At 34.2% G+C, this 16,912-nt stretch overlaps 1 protein-coding gene across 1 annotated transcript in view; it reads left to right on the forward strand.

Moving 5' to 3' along the window:
• IFT80 (intraflagellar transport 80) overlaps positions 1-16,912 on the forward strand; it is a gene marked incomplete at both ends in the record, with an annotated part of 95,574 nt that overhangs the window by 58,727 nt on the left and 19,935 nt on the right. Inside the window, 4 exons of the mRNA XM_079705233.1 lie at positions 3,632-3,750; positions 7,413-7,487; positions 10,990-11,153; positions 16,237-16,301. Of these exons, the coding sequence (XP_079561359.1) occupies positions 3,632-3,750; positions 7,413-7,487; positions 10,990-11,153; positions 16,237-16,301 (423 nt within the window). The remainder of the gene's footprint in view (positions 1-3,631; positions 3,751-7,412; positions 7,488-10,989; positions 11,154-16,236; positions 16,302-16,912) is intronic.

The raw sequence follows: 16,912 nt of genomic DNA on the forward strand, positions 1-16,912 counted from the left end.
TCTCCTACAGCCTTCTTAAGTAGAGGTGTTTTTCTTCTTTATGTCAAGTATTACTGGGTCTGGGGGTCGGGTAGTTGTCCCCTTACCCCACATTGCTGATTCCAGACCACAATAACTTCTTCTTCCGTAAAGAACTCCAGCTCCTTTGAAGCACCTGCCATCAGACTACTCCCCTTTTGCAGTCATTTCCCCCACTCTTCGAAGAGTGAAGCCAACATATCAGTGTCTTTTTCTTTACCACTAGTCCTGGCAACACTCTTTTTTATTAAGACTTTAAAAAAAAGTCTAAAAGATAGGAACTATTTTTATTTTAACATAATCATAGTGATATTTCACATTTCTCCAGTTGTCTCCTAAGTCTGTCTACAGTAACAGGTCCCATTTCTCCAATTATTTTCTTTCTCTCTCTCTCTCTCTCTCTATATATATATATTTTAACATCTTTATTGGAGTATAATTGCTTTACAGTGATGTGTTAGTTTCTGCTGTATAACAAAGTGAATCAGCTATACATATACATATATCCCCATATCCCATTCCTCTCGCGTCTCCCTCCCACCCTCCCTATCCCACCCCTCTAGGTGGTCACAAAGCACCAAGCTGATCTCCCTGTGCTATGTGGCTGCTTCCCACTAGCTATCTATTTTACATTTGGTAGTGTGTATATGTCAATGCTACTCTCTCACTTCGTCCCAGCTTACCCTTCCCCCTCCCCATGTCCTCAAGTCCGTTCTCTACATCTGTGTCTTTATTCCTGTCCGGCCCCTTGGTTTTTCAGAACCTTTTTTTTTTTTTTAGATTCCATATATATGTGTTAGCATATGGTATTTGTTTTTCTCTTTCTGACTTACTTCACTCTGTATGACAGACTCTAGGTCCATCCACCTCACTACAAATAACTCAATTTCGTTTCTTTTTATGGCTGAGTAATATTCCATTGTATATGTGTGCCACATCTTCTTTATCCATTCATCTGTCGATGGACTCTTAGGTTGCTTCCATGTCCTGGAGATTGTAAATAGAGCTGCAATGAACATTGTGGTACATGTCAATACATATTTTTATAGTTGGTTGGTTTGTATCAGGAACAAAGTCCCATACTGCATTTAATTTGTCTCTTCAATCTTTTAAAATCTGGAACAATTCCTCCTCATTTATTTATTTATTTGTTTGTCTACAAAACCAGGTCATTTGTTCTGTTGAATTTCCCACAATTTCCTGTTTGCATCCCTGTGGTATGATTACATTTAAGATGTACATCTAGCCCCTGTATTTCCTGTAGACTGGTTATTAGATATAGAGCCTTGATAAATATAAAGAATACTTTGTGGGTGATGCTGTACAATTCCAGTTGCGAGACACATGTCTGCTTATCTCTCTTTTAATGATGAGATTTATCAGTGTGTTCAGGTGTTATAAATCTGATTCATATGTCATATAGTTTCCCATTAGGCTTTTACTTTACTATTTTTAGCAGCCATGGATGGTACTTGTTTAGAACCATGTTTCATCAGGAGTTGCATCTTGTAATTCTATCATTCCTTCTGCATTTATTAGCTAGAATTCTTCTGTAAAAGACTTTACCTAATCAACTATTTGTTACTCTGAAGTGAGACAAATTCTGAATTATTTTCCTTTATTTACCAGTTTTCAAATAGCGAATTGATTTCCTGGTATGCCCAATGAGTTTCTTTGTTGTTGTTGATGTTATCATTATAAACTTGCAGATTTTAACATTTTTGATATATTTCAATCCGTTGCAGTCATTATTCTTTCTAATGCTCGAATGGTTCCATCTTTGGCCATTTGACTCCTGTGTTCTTTTGAGATGATTTCAACAGCTTGCTTGCATTTCTGACAAGATGTTCCAGGTGTCTTATATTGATACATTTCCTGTCCCAGACTTGAAATCCACCATTTTTCCAAGAAGGCCTTGTTCCTTTTGGAGAGGAATGTTATTTAGAGACCATGATCCAGGTTCTAGGTGTGCTCATTGCTACTGGTTTGATCATTACTTCTAGATAAAATGTATTTGTTTTTGACAGATAAAAATATATCATGAGTGTATACTGAGGTTTCAAGTTCAGAATTCAAGATTATGGAATTTTACTCTTGATTTTTTTATTTGCAGTTCTTTTCTTTTACAAGAAAATTTTTGTTCTTAAAGACATTAATATATCCTAGAATATATCCTAAAATATAGTTTAAAATAACAATCTCAATATTATTCTAATAATATATTATTGAATACTGTTTTACATTTTTTGTTTTTTTAATATAAACAAATCCATATATCTTCATATCCTTCCCTTTATAAGATAAAAGGTATAATACTATACACACTGTTTTCCATCTTGCCCTTTTTTGTTTTACAATATATCATGGAGGTTGCTCCATAGATCTTACTCAGTCCTTTTTATAGCTGTATATTATTCTATTTTGTGAATGTAGTTTATTCAACTTATCCCCTGTTGATAGATATTTGGGCTGTTTCCAGTCTTTTGCTGTTACCAATATTGCTGTATGTAGTAATAGCCTCTGTATATGTTATTTCATAGTTTTGCTTGTTTATTTTGGTATAGAATTCTAGAAGTAAGATTGCTGGGTCAAGGATTATATGTGTATATAATTCTGCTATCTCTTGTCATGGCAATAATAGTTTGGTGGGGATAGGAGTTGGGGAACAGGTAATAAAAATATAATATGCCTTGTAGGTATATTTGAAGAAGTACTTAGAAGAAGTTTGACTTTATCTTCCTCTTTTTCCTTCCATACCCTTTTATTCTTCATTAATACTATAATTGTCATGTTAATTTAGAAAGATGATAACATTTTGAGGGGAATTTAAAGAAACACTAACTTCTAAGTAAAATTAATCTCTTTTTCTCTAATTTTCACCTCTTACTATAATGTATTACCCATTCTGGTAAACATAAAAACTTCAAAAAACTTTAAAAAATAAAAACTTTATCAGTTAACAAACTTTTGTAATAACTTTGACTATCATAGGCAAGTTGCCATTTGTTAGTTGGTGCTTAGCTTTTTTATATATTATCTCTGTGTTTTTATGCATGGAAATACTTTCCACCCCTCTGCACACCTTGGCTTCGTCACTATGTAGTTGGTTTCTTTACTAACACCTCCTACTCCACTTTTGATTTTTAAAGTTATTATATCTCTTTTCTTAGAACTTAAAATTTAAAGTAAAACCTAACCCTAAAACCCCTAAAATTTTAAAAAATATATTTCATAAATTATTGATCTCTTACTGTTTTGGGCAGAAATCACATAGTCTCTTTCCAGCTCCTATGTGCCATACTCCTTTGACTATATATCTCACTGTTATAGCAGTTTTCACCTTGTTGCTCCACTGCTACATCATACAGATTGGCTTTCATGTTTGAAATCTCTATACGTAGATCTTTTTCTACTTATTTCTAAGTTTTCTGTGTCTGTAGTTTTGTTGGTTGATTTTATACCCAAATCTTATGCCTGGTTCCTATTGAATTCTTCTTCTTTCTATGCTTAGATAATCAAGAGTGCATTGAAATTTGTGTGTTTGCTAACTTATCTAATTAAAATTTGATGTATTTTAATGTTGTTTGTTGGTATTTCATTTTCCCTTGTTTAGGTTCGTAACGTTCTTAATGATGCAGTGGATTTACTGGAATTCCGTGATAGAGTCATTAAAGCCTCTTTGAACTATGCACACTTAGTTGTTTCAACGTCTCTTCAGTGTTATGTGTTCTCGTAAGCATCTTGCATTTCTTTAAAATCCAGAGTTTTGTCTGTGAGGAGGAATTTATTTTCAAGCTTTCATATCAACATGGTTTGGTTTAAACTTAACTTTCTCAAAACCTTGCCTATCTTGAACTTACTACCAACCAAGAAGTGATAAAAAGTAAGCTATGAGTAAGGAAAGCAGATCTAATAAAGTTTGTGCTTCAGTGGTTAATAATCACTTTTATAATACAAAATACCTTCTCTGAGATAATGTTTACTCTTACTTTACTCATAGCTCTAAGGACTTCAGTGTAATTTGACTTCAAAACCCAGAGAAGGTTAGGAGCATCTGATAAATGATGGGAAAAGGAACCACCTAACCACTGGCAAGGGACAGCTAGCAGCCTGACAGCAGGCTGAGATGTTCAGTAAGGACACAAGGTGGTGTTCAGGCTTAATATCATAGTCCAGGGTAATCATAAATGTTCATATTGATAATCCAGAGTTGTCCAGAAATGATGAAAGAAAATATGTTCAGTATACTTTGTATTAAAAAAGCAGGAAATGACTCAATACATCCAAGAAACTTGCACCTAAAACTTTAAAAACTTACTTGGTATTTTTATGTAACTCAGTGTGTGCTGATAAATATTGAACTGGCTTTCTGGAAACAAACCAACCAACCAAACAACCTGATTTGCAGTGTTAGCTCATTTCTATTATATATATACTTCTACCATGGCCAATTTCAAGCTACCAATATGGTGTCACAGAATTAAGAAGAGATGCACAGTGGCAAACCATTGTATAGAATTGCCACCATATAGATAACAATAGGTGTAAATAATCTCAAGTGCATAGATAATAGTAAAATGTAATAAAATAGTCTGGAAGTGATCAGTTTGAGTATTATCTTTGTTTTGAATATAATTTCTCAACTCTCCAGAAAGCTCAAGGAACCACTATGACACTTTCAAGAGTTGTGAATAAAGATTTTTTTTTACATTTTGTGCTTATATTTATAACATTATGTGGTTATAGTTTAATCATTGAATAGAAAATTGAGAGTAGAGTATATATGTGTCTTATTCACCACTGTATACCCAGTACATGTAGTAAGTACTTAAATAAATAAATATTTTGAGATGAATAAATGAATTGAAAAACATAAAGTGTACTGTTGTCTTGGTAAGCTAAAGCTCAGTAATACAAAACACAAAGGTATCCTAAAATTTAGTTAACAGTATCAGTTGCTACAAGTATATATTACAAATAGTCGCTCACTTATGTGTAAATCTGTTACTAATCAGAATCTGCAACTTAGAATAACAGCCAAGCCTGGAGTAATAAAATGGGAGAAGCAAAGGAGAAAGGGTATAAAGAAATAAGCAGCTCAATTTTACATGAAAATTTTTTTCTTACGTGAAAGAGAAGGGAGGCTTTGGGTAAAGTCAAGAAAGCTACCAAGTTAAACCATTGAGGTATAGGAAAGGGACTATAGAATATGAGGAAATGTCACAATCACTTAGTGCACATGGGTTTTGAATAATTTTCATGAGGTTGAGGAAAACAGAGATTTCCTCAGTTTAGGGTTTGGTTGAAGAAAGGTAGGGCTCTTAACTGCCCTAAACGAGGGATTTATTCTACTAATTTTAATGGCAAGGACATAATGTTTAAATCTGTAGGATTGGTATCATTATGTGTTACTTGTATTAGAGAGGTTGCTTTTTAAAATATTTACCCAAAGTTTAGAAGCTGTTATTTAATTTTTTTGTCACTCTACCTTTCTCATACCAGTTAGTATGTATCAAAATATTAAATTGCTTTTTTTCTTTTCTGATTTAACATTACCTCCCTTCTCTTGTTGTCAAGACATTTATGAAGGTACAAAATATTTATTAAAGTGAAATACGAGGGAGCAGTAGTGGGAATGAAGTAATGCTCTGGGACCCATCATACTGAAATATAGTTCATTAAATTAAAAATACCTAGTATTTTAGATAATAACAACTGTTATTTACTGAGCACTATTATACTATCTTTTATGTTCATGATCTAATTTACTCTGTGTGTTGCATATTATTATTATTATTCCCATTTTACAAAATGAAGAAACTAAAGGGCGCAGAGGTAATTAAATAACTTACCCTAGGTGAAATTACTTAACTTCTTTACTAAAGGAAGAGCTGGGATTTGAATCTAAGTTCCTAATAACTGTTGCCCCTTTTTTAGTAATAAAAATATAATTTTAAAAACAAACATGCAAGCCGTATACTGGTTTATATGAAAAGAAGTTCCAGACAAAGAAAATCATATATGAGCATTCTATGTTAAATTTTCATTTGATTTTTCAAATAGTTGTATAGAAAATTCTCTTGTTCTGATTTAGGGAGTTTATATTTCCATGTCATATATATATATATATATATATATATATATATATATATATCAGTTGTCATAAATCTCAGATATTTTGTAAGGGGACATTAAAAAAACCTCATACTCACTATTCGTATCAGCTCTCTTGACAAAGAATGAAGGTTAATTCTTATGACTGCTTAAATGAGCATGCTGTGATATTTTTTCTAAAGTACACAAGTACATGGCTTTATCATACCTGTGAACCTCAGACTTACTAATTATTAGTAGTGATTTACTCACTGTTTGGCTTTATGCATGCATTTACTTATTGAAATGGGTATCAGGCTCTGCATTAGCCAAGGTTAATTTCCCCCAATTTACTGCAACCTTCCCCTTCCCCCCATCTCCTGGATCAATATGAGATTTAATCTGATTTAAAGAATTGGTTCTATGAAAATAATTGAGAGAAATTCAGAATATATAGGAGTAATAAAACATTTTAAACTATGAAACACCTTTGATTATTTGGGGATGGGTTTTTCAGTTTGTAAATGTTCTCTCCACCCATCCTTATCTTTGAATCATATTACATCATAAAAATCATAGGAGTTATTTTTTCATTCATTCATCTGTTTATTCAATAAGCATAGTCATAGCTACATTAATACAGTATTTTACAGTTTACAGAATGTTTCACAGAAATCTTCATTCAGCTCAACATTTACATTGGGAGACCTGTAGGAAAAATTGTTCATCATGTTATTGTTAGTATAGTTTTTGTTTGTTCAGTATCTACTATGCAGTAGGCAGTTAGCTAGATGCTTTAGGTAAGTCATCATTATCTCCATTTTAAAAATAAGAAAACTGTTCTTTAGGTCAAGCTTATTAAGATCATATGGCCGACAGGTGGTGAAACCAGATTTCTAATCCTGATTTGTCTAGCCAAAACCCCATCCTCTTTTCACTATACTATGCTGCTACTATTTTTCAAAAGAGAAACATTAGATGACATGCCCAATCACAGAGCTAATAAATGACAGAACTTGAACTTATGATTCCTCAATTTGCATATTGTGGCTCCTAGAATAAACATTTGTTGAGTACTTACTATGTGCTAGGTACTAGGGACACAGAGTCTGCTTTCTAGTCAGGGATACAGACATGTTAAGTGAATAACTTCAGAACAATGTACCAAGTGCTGTAATAGAAATATATACAGAGTTACTGTGAAACTAAAGATACTTCATTTTAAATGAGTACCCATCTACTTATTAAAAAGTATTTGGTATTTCAAGTGTTAATAAATATCCATTTTATTTGCCTTTCAGTACGAAGAACTGGAATACACCACTTATATTTGATCTCAAAGAAGGAACTGTTAGTTTAATTCTGCAGGCAGAAAGGTAATTTGTTTATCATGTTTCACTATTGAATTTGGGGTTAAAATATTTTAAACTGGGGCTTCCCTGGTGGCGCAGTGGTTGAGAGTTTGCCTGCCGATGCAGGGGACACGGGTTCGTGCCGCGGTCCGGGAAAATCCCACATGCCGCAGAGCGGCTGGGCCCGTGAGCCATGGCCACTGAGCCTGCGCATCCGGAGCCTGTGCTCCGCAATGGGAGAGGCCACAACAGTGAGAGCCCCACGTACCGCAAAAAAAAAAAAAAAAAAAAATATTTTAAACTGCAGTAAAGCACTCTTTAAAGCATGCCATTTACAGAATGGTACATTTGTCACTTGGAATCAATCTGTTTCTACTATTTATTTTAAAAGAAAAAAAAGTAAGAGAATAAGCTCTTAGATCAGTGGTCTGAAACTTTTTGGTCTCAGAATTTCTTTACATTCTTAAAAAGTTATTGAGGGCTATATGTGGGTTATATATATCGACATTTACTATACTAGAAATTAAAATTGAGAGATTTAAAAGGTCTTAATTTATTTAAAAATGATGAGAATAAACTTATTACAAGTAAACATCAGAGTAATGATGAGAGAATGAGTGAAACAGGCCAATTACTATAAGATGGTTTTGACCCCATTGTTCCTGTATTTTCTATTCTCTTCTGTTTTTGTTTTTAAATACTGGTTGAAACTCATTAATTTTATGAGCTACTACTAGGCTGTGATATGAAGTTTGAAAAACAATATTCTCTACCAAGACTTTGTGTATACAGGACTAAGAAACTCTGGGTCAATTAACTGGAGTAAAGTAGGAGTAGCTATTACTCAGGAACCCACACTTTTCCATGAAAGTTATCAGTCTGTCAAGTACAGTGACACCCTACTGAATCAGAGATCAGAGTTAGATAACTACAACTCAATAAAACCAGGAATAAAGTATGAAAATATAATCAGCAATTACCTAAGATAGCTACCCATGAAATATTTTCACTAAAACAATTTACTTTATTCCTTATCCCTTTACTCACCACTAGGCAGCTCTTAATAGTGTTATTATCAGGTTTTCTAGCCCATAGTCTTTTTTTTTTTAAAATAAATTTATTTATTTATTTATTTATTTATTTATTTATTTATTTATTTATGGCTGTGTTGGGTCTTCGTTGCTGCACCATGGGCTTTCTCTAGTTGCGGCGAGCGGGGGCTACTGTTCGTTGCACTTCGCAGGCTTCTCATTGTGGTGGCTTCTCTTGTTGTGAAGCACGGGCTCTAGGTGCGCAGGCTTCCGTAGTTGTGGCACGTGGGCTTAGTTGTTCTGCGGCATGTGGGATCTTTCTGGACCAGGGCTCGAACCCGTGTCCCCTGCATAGGCAGGCGATTTTTAACCACTGTGCCACCAAGGAAGTCCCCCATAGTCTTTTATAAATAGCAAGCCAGAAGAGGAATACTGGTGAGTTGTTAGAGGCTGGCACCATGACAGGAAGAAAAGTGACCACCTGGCAAGGGAGCATGAGAAAACTAAAAGCAGAGAACCGTGTAGCTGAGTAGCATAATTATTCTGATGCACCATCAGATTCTCGTGAGTATCAAAGCTATCAGTTACATAGTTACTGAAGAGTATGGTCATCAGATTGATGACCTTGAGTGATCAAAAAAATAATTGTGTCAAATTTTCTATCAGCTGTTTAATGAAGTTGAACCAGTGATTTATTTATTTATTTATTTCTGAAATTCTTTTTACTTGAAACAGTTCCAAATACATTTACTTCTTTATATATTATATATAAATGTATGTTGAATATGCTGTTAATTAGTAAAGGCATATGTTAATGGCATAAATGATTAAGTAATTAAAGAATATTTTATTTACTGACCATTGCTGGTCTTATTTGTACATTTAGAAATGTTTGCCCCTTGAAACAGTGTTTACTCACAAGGAAGTTAAAGCTTTAGTATCTTGTTTAGAAGAGAAAATGCTTTTAGTACTGAGACAAAGAAAGAATATATACTAATATGATGTGTCACTTGTCAACATTAGCAAATACTGTTTTCATACACTAATGTGTAAGGGCCAAACCCTTCAATTAAATAAGCTACACACCAATACTCAAGTATTAATTTAATTCAAGTGTACATATTTGGTATTCATTATATACTAACTTTTTGTTTGTTTTGATGTTTATTTTCTATTTGTTTCCATAGCAAAAAAGAACAATTAGCAATTCTTGAATCAAGAAATAGTTCTGGGGAATCCCCTGGAGGTCCAGTGGTTAGGACTCTGTGCTTTCACCACCGAGGGCCCTGTTCAATCCCTGGCTGGGGAACTAAGATCCCACAAGCCACCTGGTGTGACCGAAAAAAGAAAAAAAAAGTTCTGAATCAAGGATATTAAAGTCTTGAACATAAGATTTTAAAAAGTAATAATGTGTTCAGCATTGAGGAAACAGGCTCTCCAATATAGCAGTAGTACGAGTGTAAAGCAATACAACCTTTCAAGGGGCAGTTTAACAATATATGTTAACTTTTTAAAAGTATATGCCCTTTGATAGAATTATTTCATTTTTAGAAGTTATATTGTACTAAGGAAATAAGTAATGTAAACATACAGAGATGTGTATATACTTTAGACATTCTTTAAAATAGTGAATAATTTGAAATAAAATAAGTGTCCATCAGGAATGAGTTAAGTAAAGTTAAGGTGTGTCCATACTTTGCCATAAGTTATCTCTATGGAAGTAGGAAGATTGCAGGAGATCTTTTGTTTTCTCGGTATTGTTTGAATTATTTTTTGCAATGTTCATAAATTTTGAAAGAAAAAAAATAGCAGCCATAAAATATTTACATTTTGACTTAATAAAAAATAAACTATACAGGACGCTATGCCTTGAATAGAGCGGTCAACACAGCAAATGAACCAAAGTCCCTGACACAAAGATGTGTTTTTAGATATGAACACATTTACTGATGGTTACCATATTGTTTTAAAGTCAAAACATCTTATTTTAATAAATGCTGGCTCTGGTGTTAATTTTTGAGTCATTTTCGCTGTTTAGGACTTTAACCAGTATTTAATCTAATTTAGTGCTGTAATTTAATTTTAATGATCCTTACCATAATCTTTAGCTGTGAAATATGTATTAATACTGTTTCATGAAACAAACAGCATCTGGCATTAAAAAATCACTGAGTTGTGAATTACAGACTTTTTTACTGCCATTGTATAGAGATGCTTCTTTAGTAAAGGAAATGAATTACAATTATAATATTAATGGGCCTTTTCATTTTTTCTTCTTCTACCTCCATGAAGAAACAAAAACCTAGAAAACAAACCAAACAACCAATGTTGACTTTTCAGGTTGTTTTTATATTTCATTCTTTATATGTTTATGTTTTACTATTGTTTTAATTGTAAGATTTAGATTTTTCCAAAGCATAAACTATTTTCTAATATAAAAATGAAATTATAGTAAACTCCTATTTGAAAATATATTTTTATTCTTTATTTTTTAGACATTTTCTTCTTGTAGATGGTGGTGGTATCTATTTATATTCTTATGAAGGGCGCTTCCTTTCCTCTCCAAAATTTCCTGGAATGAGAACAGATATTCTAAATGCACAGACGGTCTCTCTGAGTAATGATACCATAGCAATAAAAGACAAAGCTGATGAAAAAAGTAAGTACATTTTTATAATTTTCCATGAAATTTGTTAACACTGTAAATTTTTCATCAATTAACTTCATTTTCTCATCTATTATTATGTTAACTTTATATGAAAGAATTATGAGCTTCCTAATTTGTTCTAAGTATGAATCAATTAAAGAACTAAAGTTGTCATATTATTCCCAGTTGATGGAACAAATAGATATTGGCACAGCATCAAAGCTTGGTTGTAAGGAATAAATCTTATATATTCAGTAGCTGTTGGTATAGAGTTTGAATTCAAGACTTTGTGTCCTAAAAATGTATGTAATTTTTAAGTTTATTGATCTTTTAAACTATTTCCTTTTTCTTTATTTAGTAACATGGTAAATATTGTGCTTCATTGTACTATTTGTTTTGCTTATATATATTCATATTTTTATGTTTACATATTTTTAAACTAATGAAGTAGAAGAAAGTTATGAATAATTTTAAATTTTCATATAAAAATCTAGGCCACATTAGTGTTTATAAATAAATATGAATGTGTCAGGTGTTTTGGAATTCCATAGTAGAGTGAAACCATTTTTTTAAGGCAATGCTGTATCAGAACATGTATCCAACAAATAGTATTGAGTGCTAACTGTATGCCGAGTACTTTTCTAGAAGTTGAGGATACAATAGTGCATAAGACACACAAATAATCAAACAAATATAGTCAGCCACTGATACATGCTGTGAAGAAAATTAATGCAGGATGAGGGAATGGAGAATTCTAGAGGTGGGGGAGGGGAATGACCATAGGACAAGCAGGTGCAAATGGGAATTGTTGGCACATAAAAGGAACTGCGGGGGGCTTCCCTGGTGGTGCAGTGGTTAAGAATCCGCCTGCCAATGCAGGGGACACAGGTTCGAGCCCTGGTCCGGGAAGATCCCACATGCCGGGGAGCAACTAAGCCCCTGTGCCACAAATACTGAGCCTGCGTGCCACAACTACTGAAGCCCACGTGCCTAGAGCCTGTGCTCCACAAGAAGAGAAGCCACTGCAATGAGAAGCCTGCGCACCGCAGTGAAGAGTAGCCCCCACTCGCTGCAACGAGAGAAAGGCCTGCATGCTGCCACGAAGACCCAATGTAGCCAAAAATAAATAAAATAAATTAAAAAAAAAAAAAAGGAACTGCCAGAGGGCCATGGGACTTAGGTCAACACGAGCAAAGCAGAGAGTGGTAGGAGAAGACAGAGAGATATATAAATAGGAGCCAGATCATGTAAAGACTTGGCCATGGTAAAGATGTTGGCATGAGAGAGTGGAGGCAAGCATATTACCCTAGGGTTTTTCCTGGATGAATGAGATGAAAGATGGGGAACGAGGAAGTTTAGAGGAGGTCCACAAACCCAGAGAGTTCTGTTTTGGTCATGGTAAGTTTAAATGCTTCTTAGACATCCAAGCAGGGTTGGAGAGGAAACAACAGGATAAAGTCCAGGGCTCAGGAGAGAGTTGGGGACGAAATATAAATACGGGAGTCATTGGTGTGTAGATGGTGCCACGATACTACATGAAATCACCTAGGAAGTGAGTATAGACAGAGAAGAGGACCAGTGACTGAGCACATCAATGTTTAGAGATGGGTAAAAGGAGAGGAGCCAATGAGGTAAGAGTGAGAGTGAGATATCCCTAAAGGCTAGTGGAAAGATAGTAAATAATTGTTATTCTCTGTTAATAAATATTGCTGAACAAACATTGTTCATTACTGTGACATGTTACAAAAAAAATAGTCTGACCTGATTGTTAATTTTGTGAGGTCATGCCATGGAAGACCTAATTCAGGATCTAGAAAACTGTCCCACTTTTTAATTTTCAGTACTTTCAGATAGCATCACCTCTCATACTGGTAGGAAATATAATTCTCCTAAATAGAGCTATTCTCTCTCTTTATGCCTTAGGCTTTTTCTGAGAGAGGACATTTGGTAATTGTTTTGTTTTTAAAGGACTTCCTTTCTGGCTAAATGAGAGGAAAGAGAATGAAATGAAATACAATAGTATCTAGATAGTGGACAGATTCAAGATGGCTGTGTAATTGTTAATAATAATAATTTGGAAGTCAGATTTTTGTCTTCAGTAAACTTAAATTTGAAAATCCCAGTGATCACTATGAACTTTCTATACTTTTCTTATTCAACACCACATATTTTATTTTTATTTACTTATTTAAAAAAATATTTATATATCTATTTATTTATTTATTTGAGTTGCACCAGGTCTTAGCTGTGGCAGGCGGGCTCCTTAGTTGCAGCTCCAGGGCTCCTTAGTTGTGGGTCGCCGGCTCCTTAGTTGTGGCATGCGAACTCTTAGTTGTGGCATGCGTGTGGGATCTAGTTTCCTGACCAGGGATCGAACCCGGGCCCCCTGCATTGGAAGCTCGGAGTCTTATCCACTGCGCCACCAAGGAAGTCCCAACACCACATATTTTAGATAGAAACTATAACAAAGTATGTATGTTTCCAACTGAATATACCTTATTCTGAATTTTTCTACAGTTATTTCACATCTGAAACATATTTCATTATTCTTTAATCCCTTCATAATTCATAGAATTTTAGAACCAGAAAGAATTATGAACATTTTCAGAAATATAGATATACCTGCAAATAAATTATGGTTTACTTACATAAACTTTGATTGTTGAACAAAATAGTCTTGTAATTCCATCCTGCCATAAACAGAAAATTTTAAAAACTAAAATAAAATTATTGTAGAACTGATACAAAATGAGAAGGAAAATATTTTCCTTATGTTTAAAGAAACTGCTATTTATTGAAGGCTAGGTAGAGATATATGTTAACAATAGAAAGAACAATTGAAGTACCTGGAATGTTTAACCTGTAAAATTTTCTTTCAAGGGGACCATCCATATATGAGATTAGTAGTTCCTTCCTAACTTGGGAGTTCCTTTACAGGCAGGATTCTTTGTACCAAGCACAGTACTCTTATGTGCTCCATAAATACATGTTAAATGGATTTGAATACCCCTTACAATGATTGATTAAGTAGTAGAGGTACTGCTTTTGACTTCCTTCTTCTCCCCATCCACCTTGCACAGATGCTCTATGATGTTAGTGTGGGTGATTTGAAACAAACATCTGGGTATAGCGGGGGAGGAGAAGTCAGAGAGCAGTTACTTATGCTTAGAAGCAACTCTTTCAGCTTCCAGCTCCTTAGTTGTCCTTTCTGCCAGTTTCAGTTACATATTAAAATTAAAATACAGGTTCAGCCTCCCATAGATCAGGGCCACTTACAGTTGTGGAAATTAGATAAGTTCATCCATATACCTCCATCTTTTTATAATATGTGCAGTCAACAAAAGGATGGAAGGCTTTTTTTCTTTTTTAAGTTAGTTTATATAGCTATGAAAATAACTGGGCTTAGTCATGCCCAAAGCATTTTTTAAAATGGAAGCAAAATTTTTCTAAGTTTTGATTCTATACTTAATTAAAAATTCTTTGACTATTTTTCTTTTTCATTTCTTTCAGCAAAATTGGTGATTTTAGAACATAACTTATTATAAAGACATGATTTCCTCTGTGAATACAGCCAGTGACCTCAAACTTAACATCCAAAGGTTTACTAACAGCTATAAATCATATACTAAAAGTGTGATCCTCTGGAATTTAAATATCATGTTATACATATATTAGCATTTTTATGATCTGTATAAATTGTCCGATTTTTTGCTGACTACACGTGTCACTTCTGTCTTTTCAGTTTTGTAATTCTATGTGTGTGTTCAGTCATATGAAGTTACTCTATTTGGGATGAATCTTGAGCTGGAGTAGTTTGGGAATTACTTAAAGAGAATCACCAAAGCACTAACATTCTTTTTAAAAGAGCAAAGAACAGCTGGCAATATGGCTGTCATTTATGAGACTAGGAGAAGCCTGTGGTGAAACAGAGAAAGGGACAGAGACAGTTTTTGTTCCTGGCTTCTTCAATACAATATCTACTGTAATTTTTACAACTTGGCCTGCTAAGAACATCTAACATGGGGTTGGAAACAGAGAACTTTGAATTATCATTTTTTAGATAATGATTGATGTCATGAAAATAATCCAAGAAAGTATATAGCATGAAAAGTTGGCCTAAAACAAAACCTAGGAAAAAGGATCACCAAATGAGGAGGAACTAGCAAAAGAGAATTAGGGATGGTCCAAAATAGGAGAGAATCAAGAGAAAACAGCTTTTTTTGTAGCCCACATAAGAGTTTCAAGAAAGAGGATGGTCAGGAGTATCCAGTGCTGCTGGGAGGTCAAGACTAGAAGTAGATTCTTGAAGACTGAAAATAGACTCTTTGATTTGGCAACATAGGGGTCTTTGGTGATCCATGCAAGAGCCTTTACATCAGTGTAGTGAGGTTGAACATCAAGTTGTAATAGGTCGAAGAGTGGCTACATGATTGAACTCAATTTCCAACTCCCCTTCCATTTCAGGGAGCTGAAAGTCCAAACTCTATAATCATGTTCTTGGTCTCTCAGGTGACCAGCCCCTATCCTGAAGCTATCTAGGGAATCACCAAGAGTCTCTCGGTTAGCATAACAAAGACACTCCTATCACTCAGAAAATTCCAAGGGTTGATGAAGACCTGTGTCAGGAACCCAGGACAAAGACCACACAAATTAGTTATTACACATTAGTGTACCGACCACAGGGAATTGGAGAGTACATAACACATTGTGTGGTTGTATAGTATGCACTCAACATATTTTTCCTTTGTAAAATGATTGTCTGGGTTGTTATGTTGGTCTAAATCAGAGTTATGAAAATTACAAGCTACATCCAGATTTGGACTTGCCACTGTTGATCCTATGGTGCGGTGATGCCATACCATTAATAACAATTCTAATTAGGGAATGTATGTTTTAGGAAGACGTATTCAGTTCCACTGAGAAATATGACCTCATTACTAAGTAGGAATTTGGTGCTGCTGCTCTTCTGTGCTGATAGGTGTGCTATGGTCCGAAGAGCTAAATAATTTCTCATTAGGATTATGATAACTCCATAGAAATTTACTAATAAAAATTCTAATGTAATACATTAACTAATGCTTTACTTTTTTTCAAGTAATCTTCCTCTTTGAGGCATCAACTGGAAAACCACTGGGAGATGGGAAGCTTCTTTCTCATAAGGTAATGGATATTAGCTATTTTTAATGTAAATGGCCATTTACTTTTTTTTAATTAATGTTTTCATTTTAAGGAGGAAAACATGGAAATTAGTTTTATATTTAAAACCAGTGTGTGTTCTATATAGAGTATTTTGCCTAAAATACCATAAAGACTAAACACGAGTAAATTCTGTAATAGAAAGCTGTATTTGCAAATTAACTGAATAAAAGAATCTGACTTATATGTTTTTTGTTCAGGCTTTTCACTGCTTTTCAATAAAATGTTCTATCTTGGTTAAACTTTTAGCACCTATAGAATCAGTAAATAAAAATGTGTTTATACTTCAAAACAGCTTGTAGTTTTCCCATTAACCTGTTTTTTAAAAAAAATTAATTTAATTATTTATGTATTTTTATTTTTGGCTGCATTGGATCTTCCTTGCTGTGCATGGGCTGTCTCTAGTTGCAGTGAGCGGGGGCTATTCTTCATTTTGGTGCGCAGGCTTCTCATTGTGGTGGCTTCTCTTGTTGCGGAACACGGGCTCTAGGCGCGTGGGCTTCAGTAGTTGTGGCTTGTGGGCTCTAGAGCACAGGCTCAGTAGTTGTGGCACATGGGTTTGGTTGCTCTGCGGC

This window comes from Hyperoodon ampullatus, assembly GCF_949752795.1.
Source record: "Hyperoodon ampullatus genome assembly, chromosome: 5".
NCBI classification, from domain to species: domain Eukaryota; kingdom Metazoa; phylum Chordata; class Mammalia; order Artiodactyla; family Ziphiidae; genus Hyperoodon; species Hyperoodon ampullatus.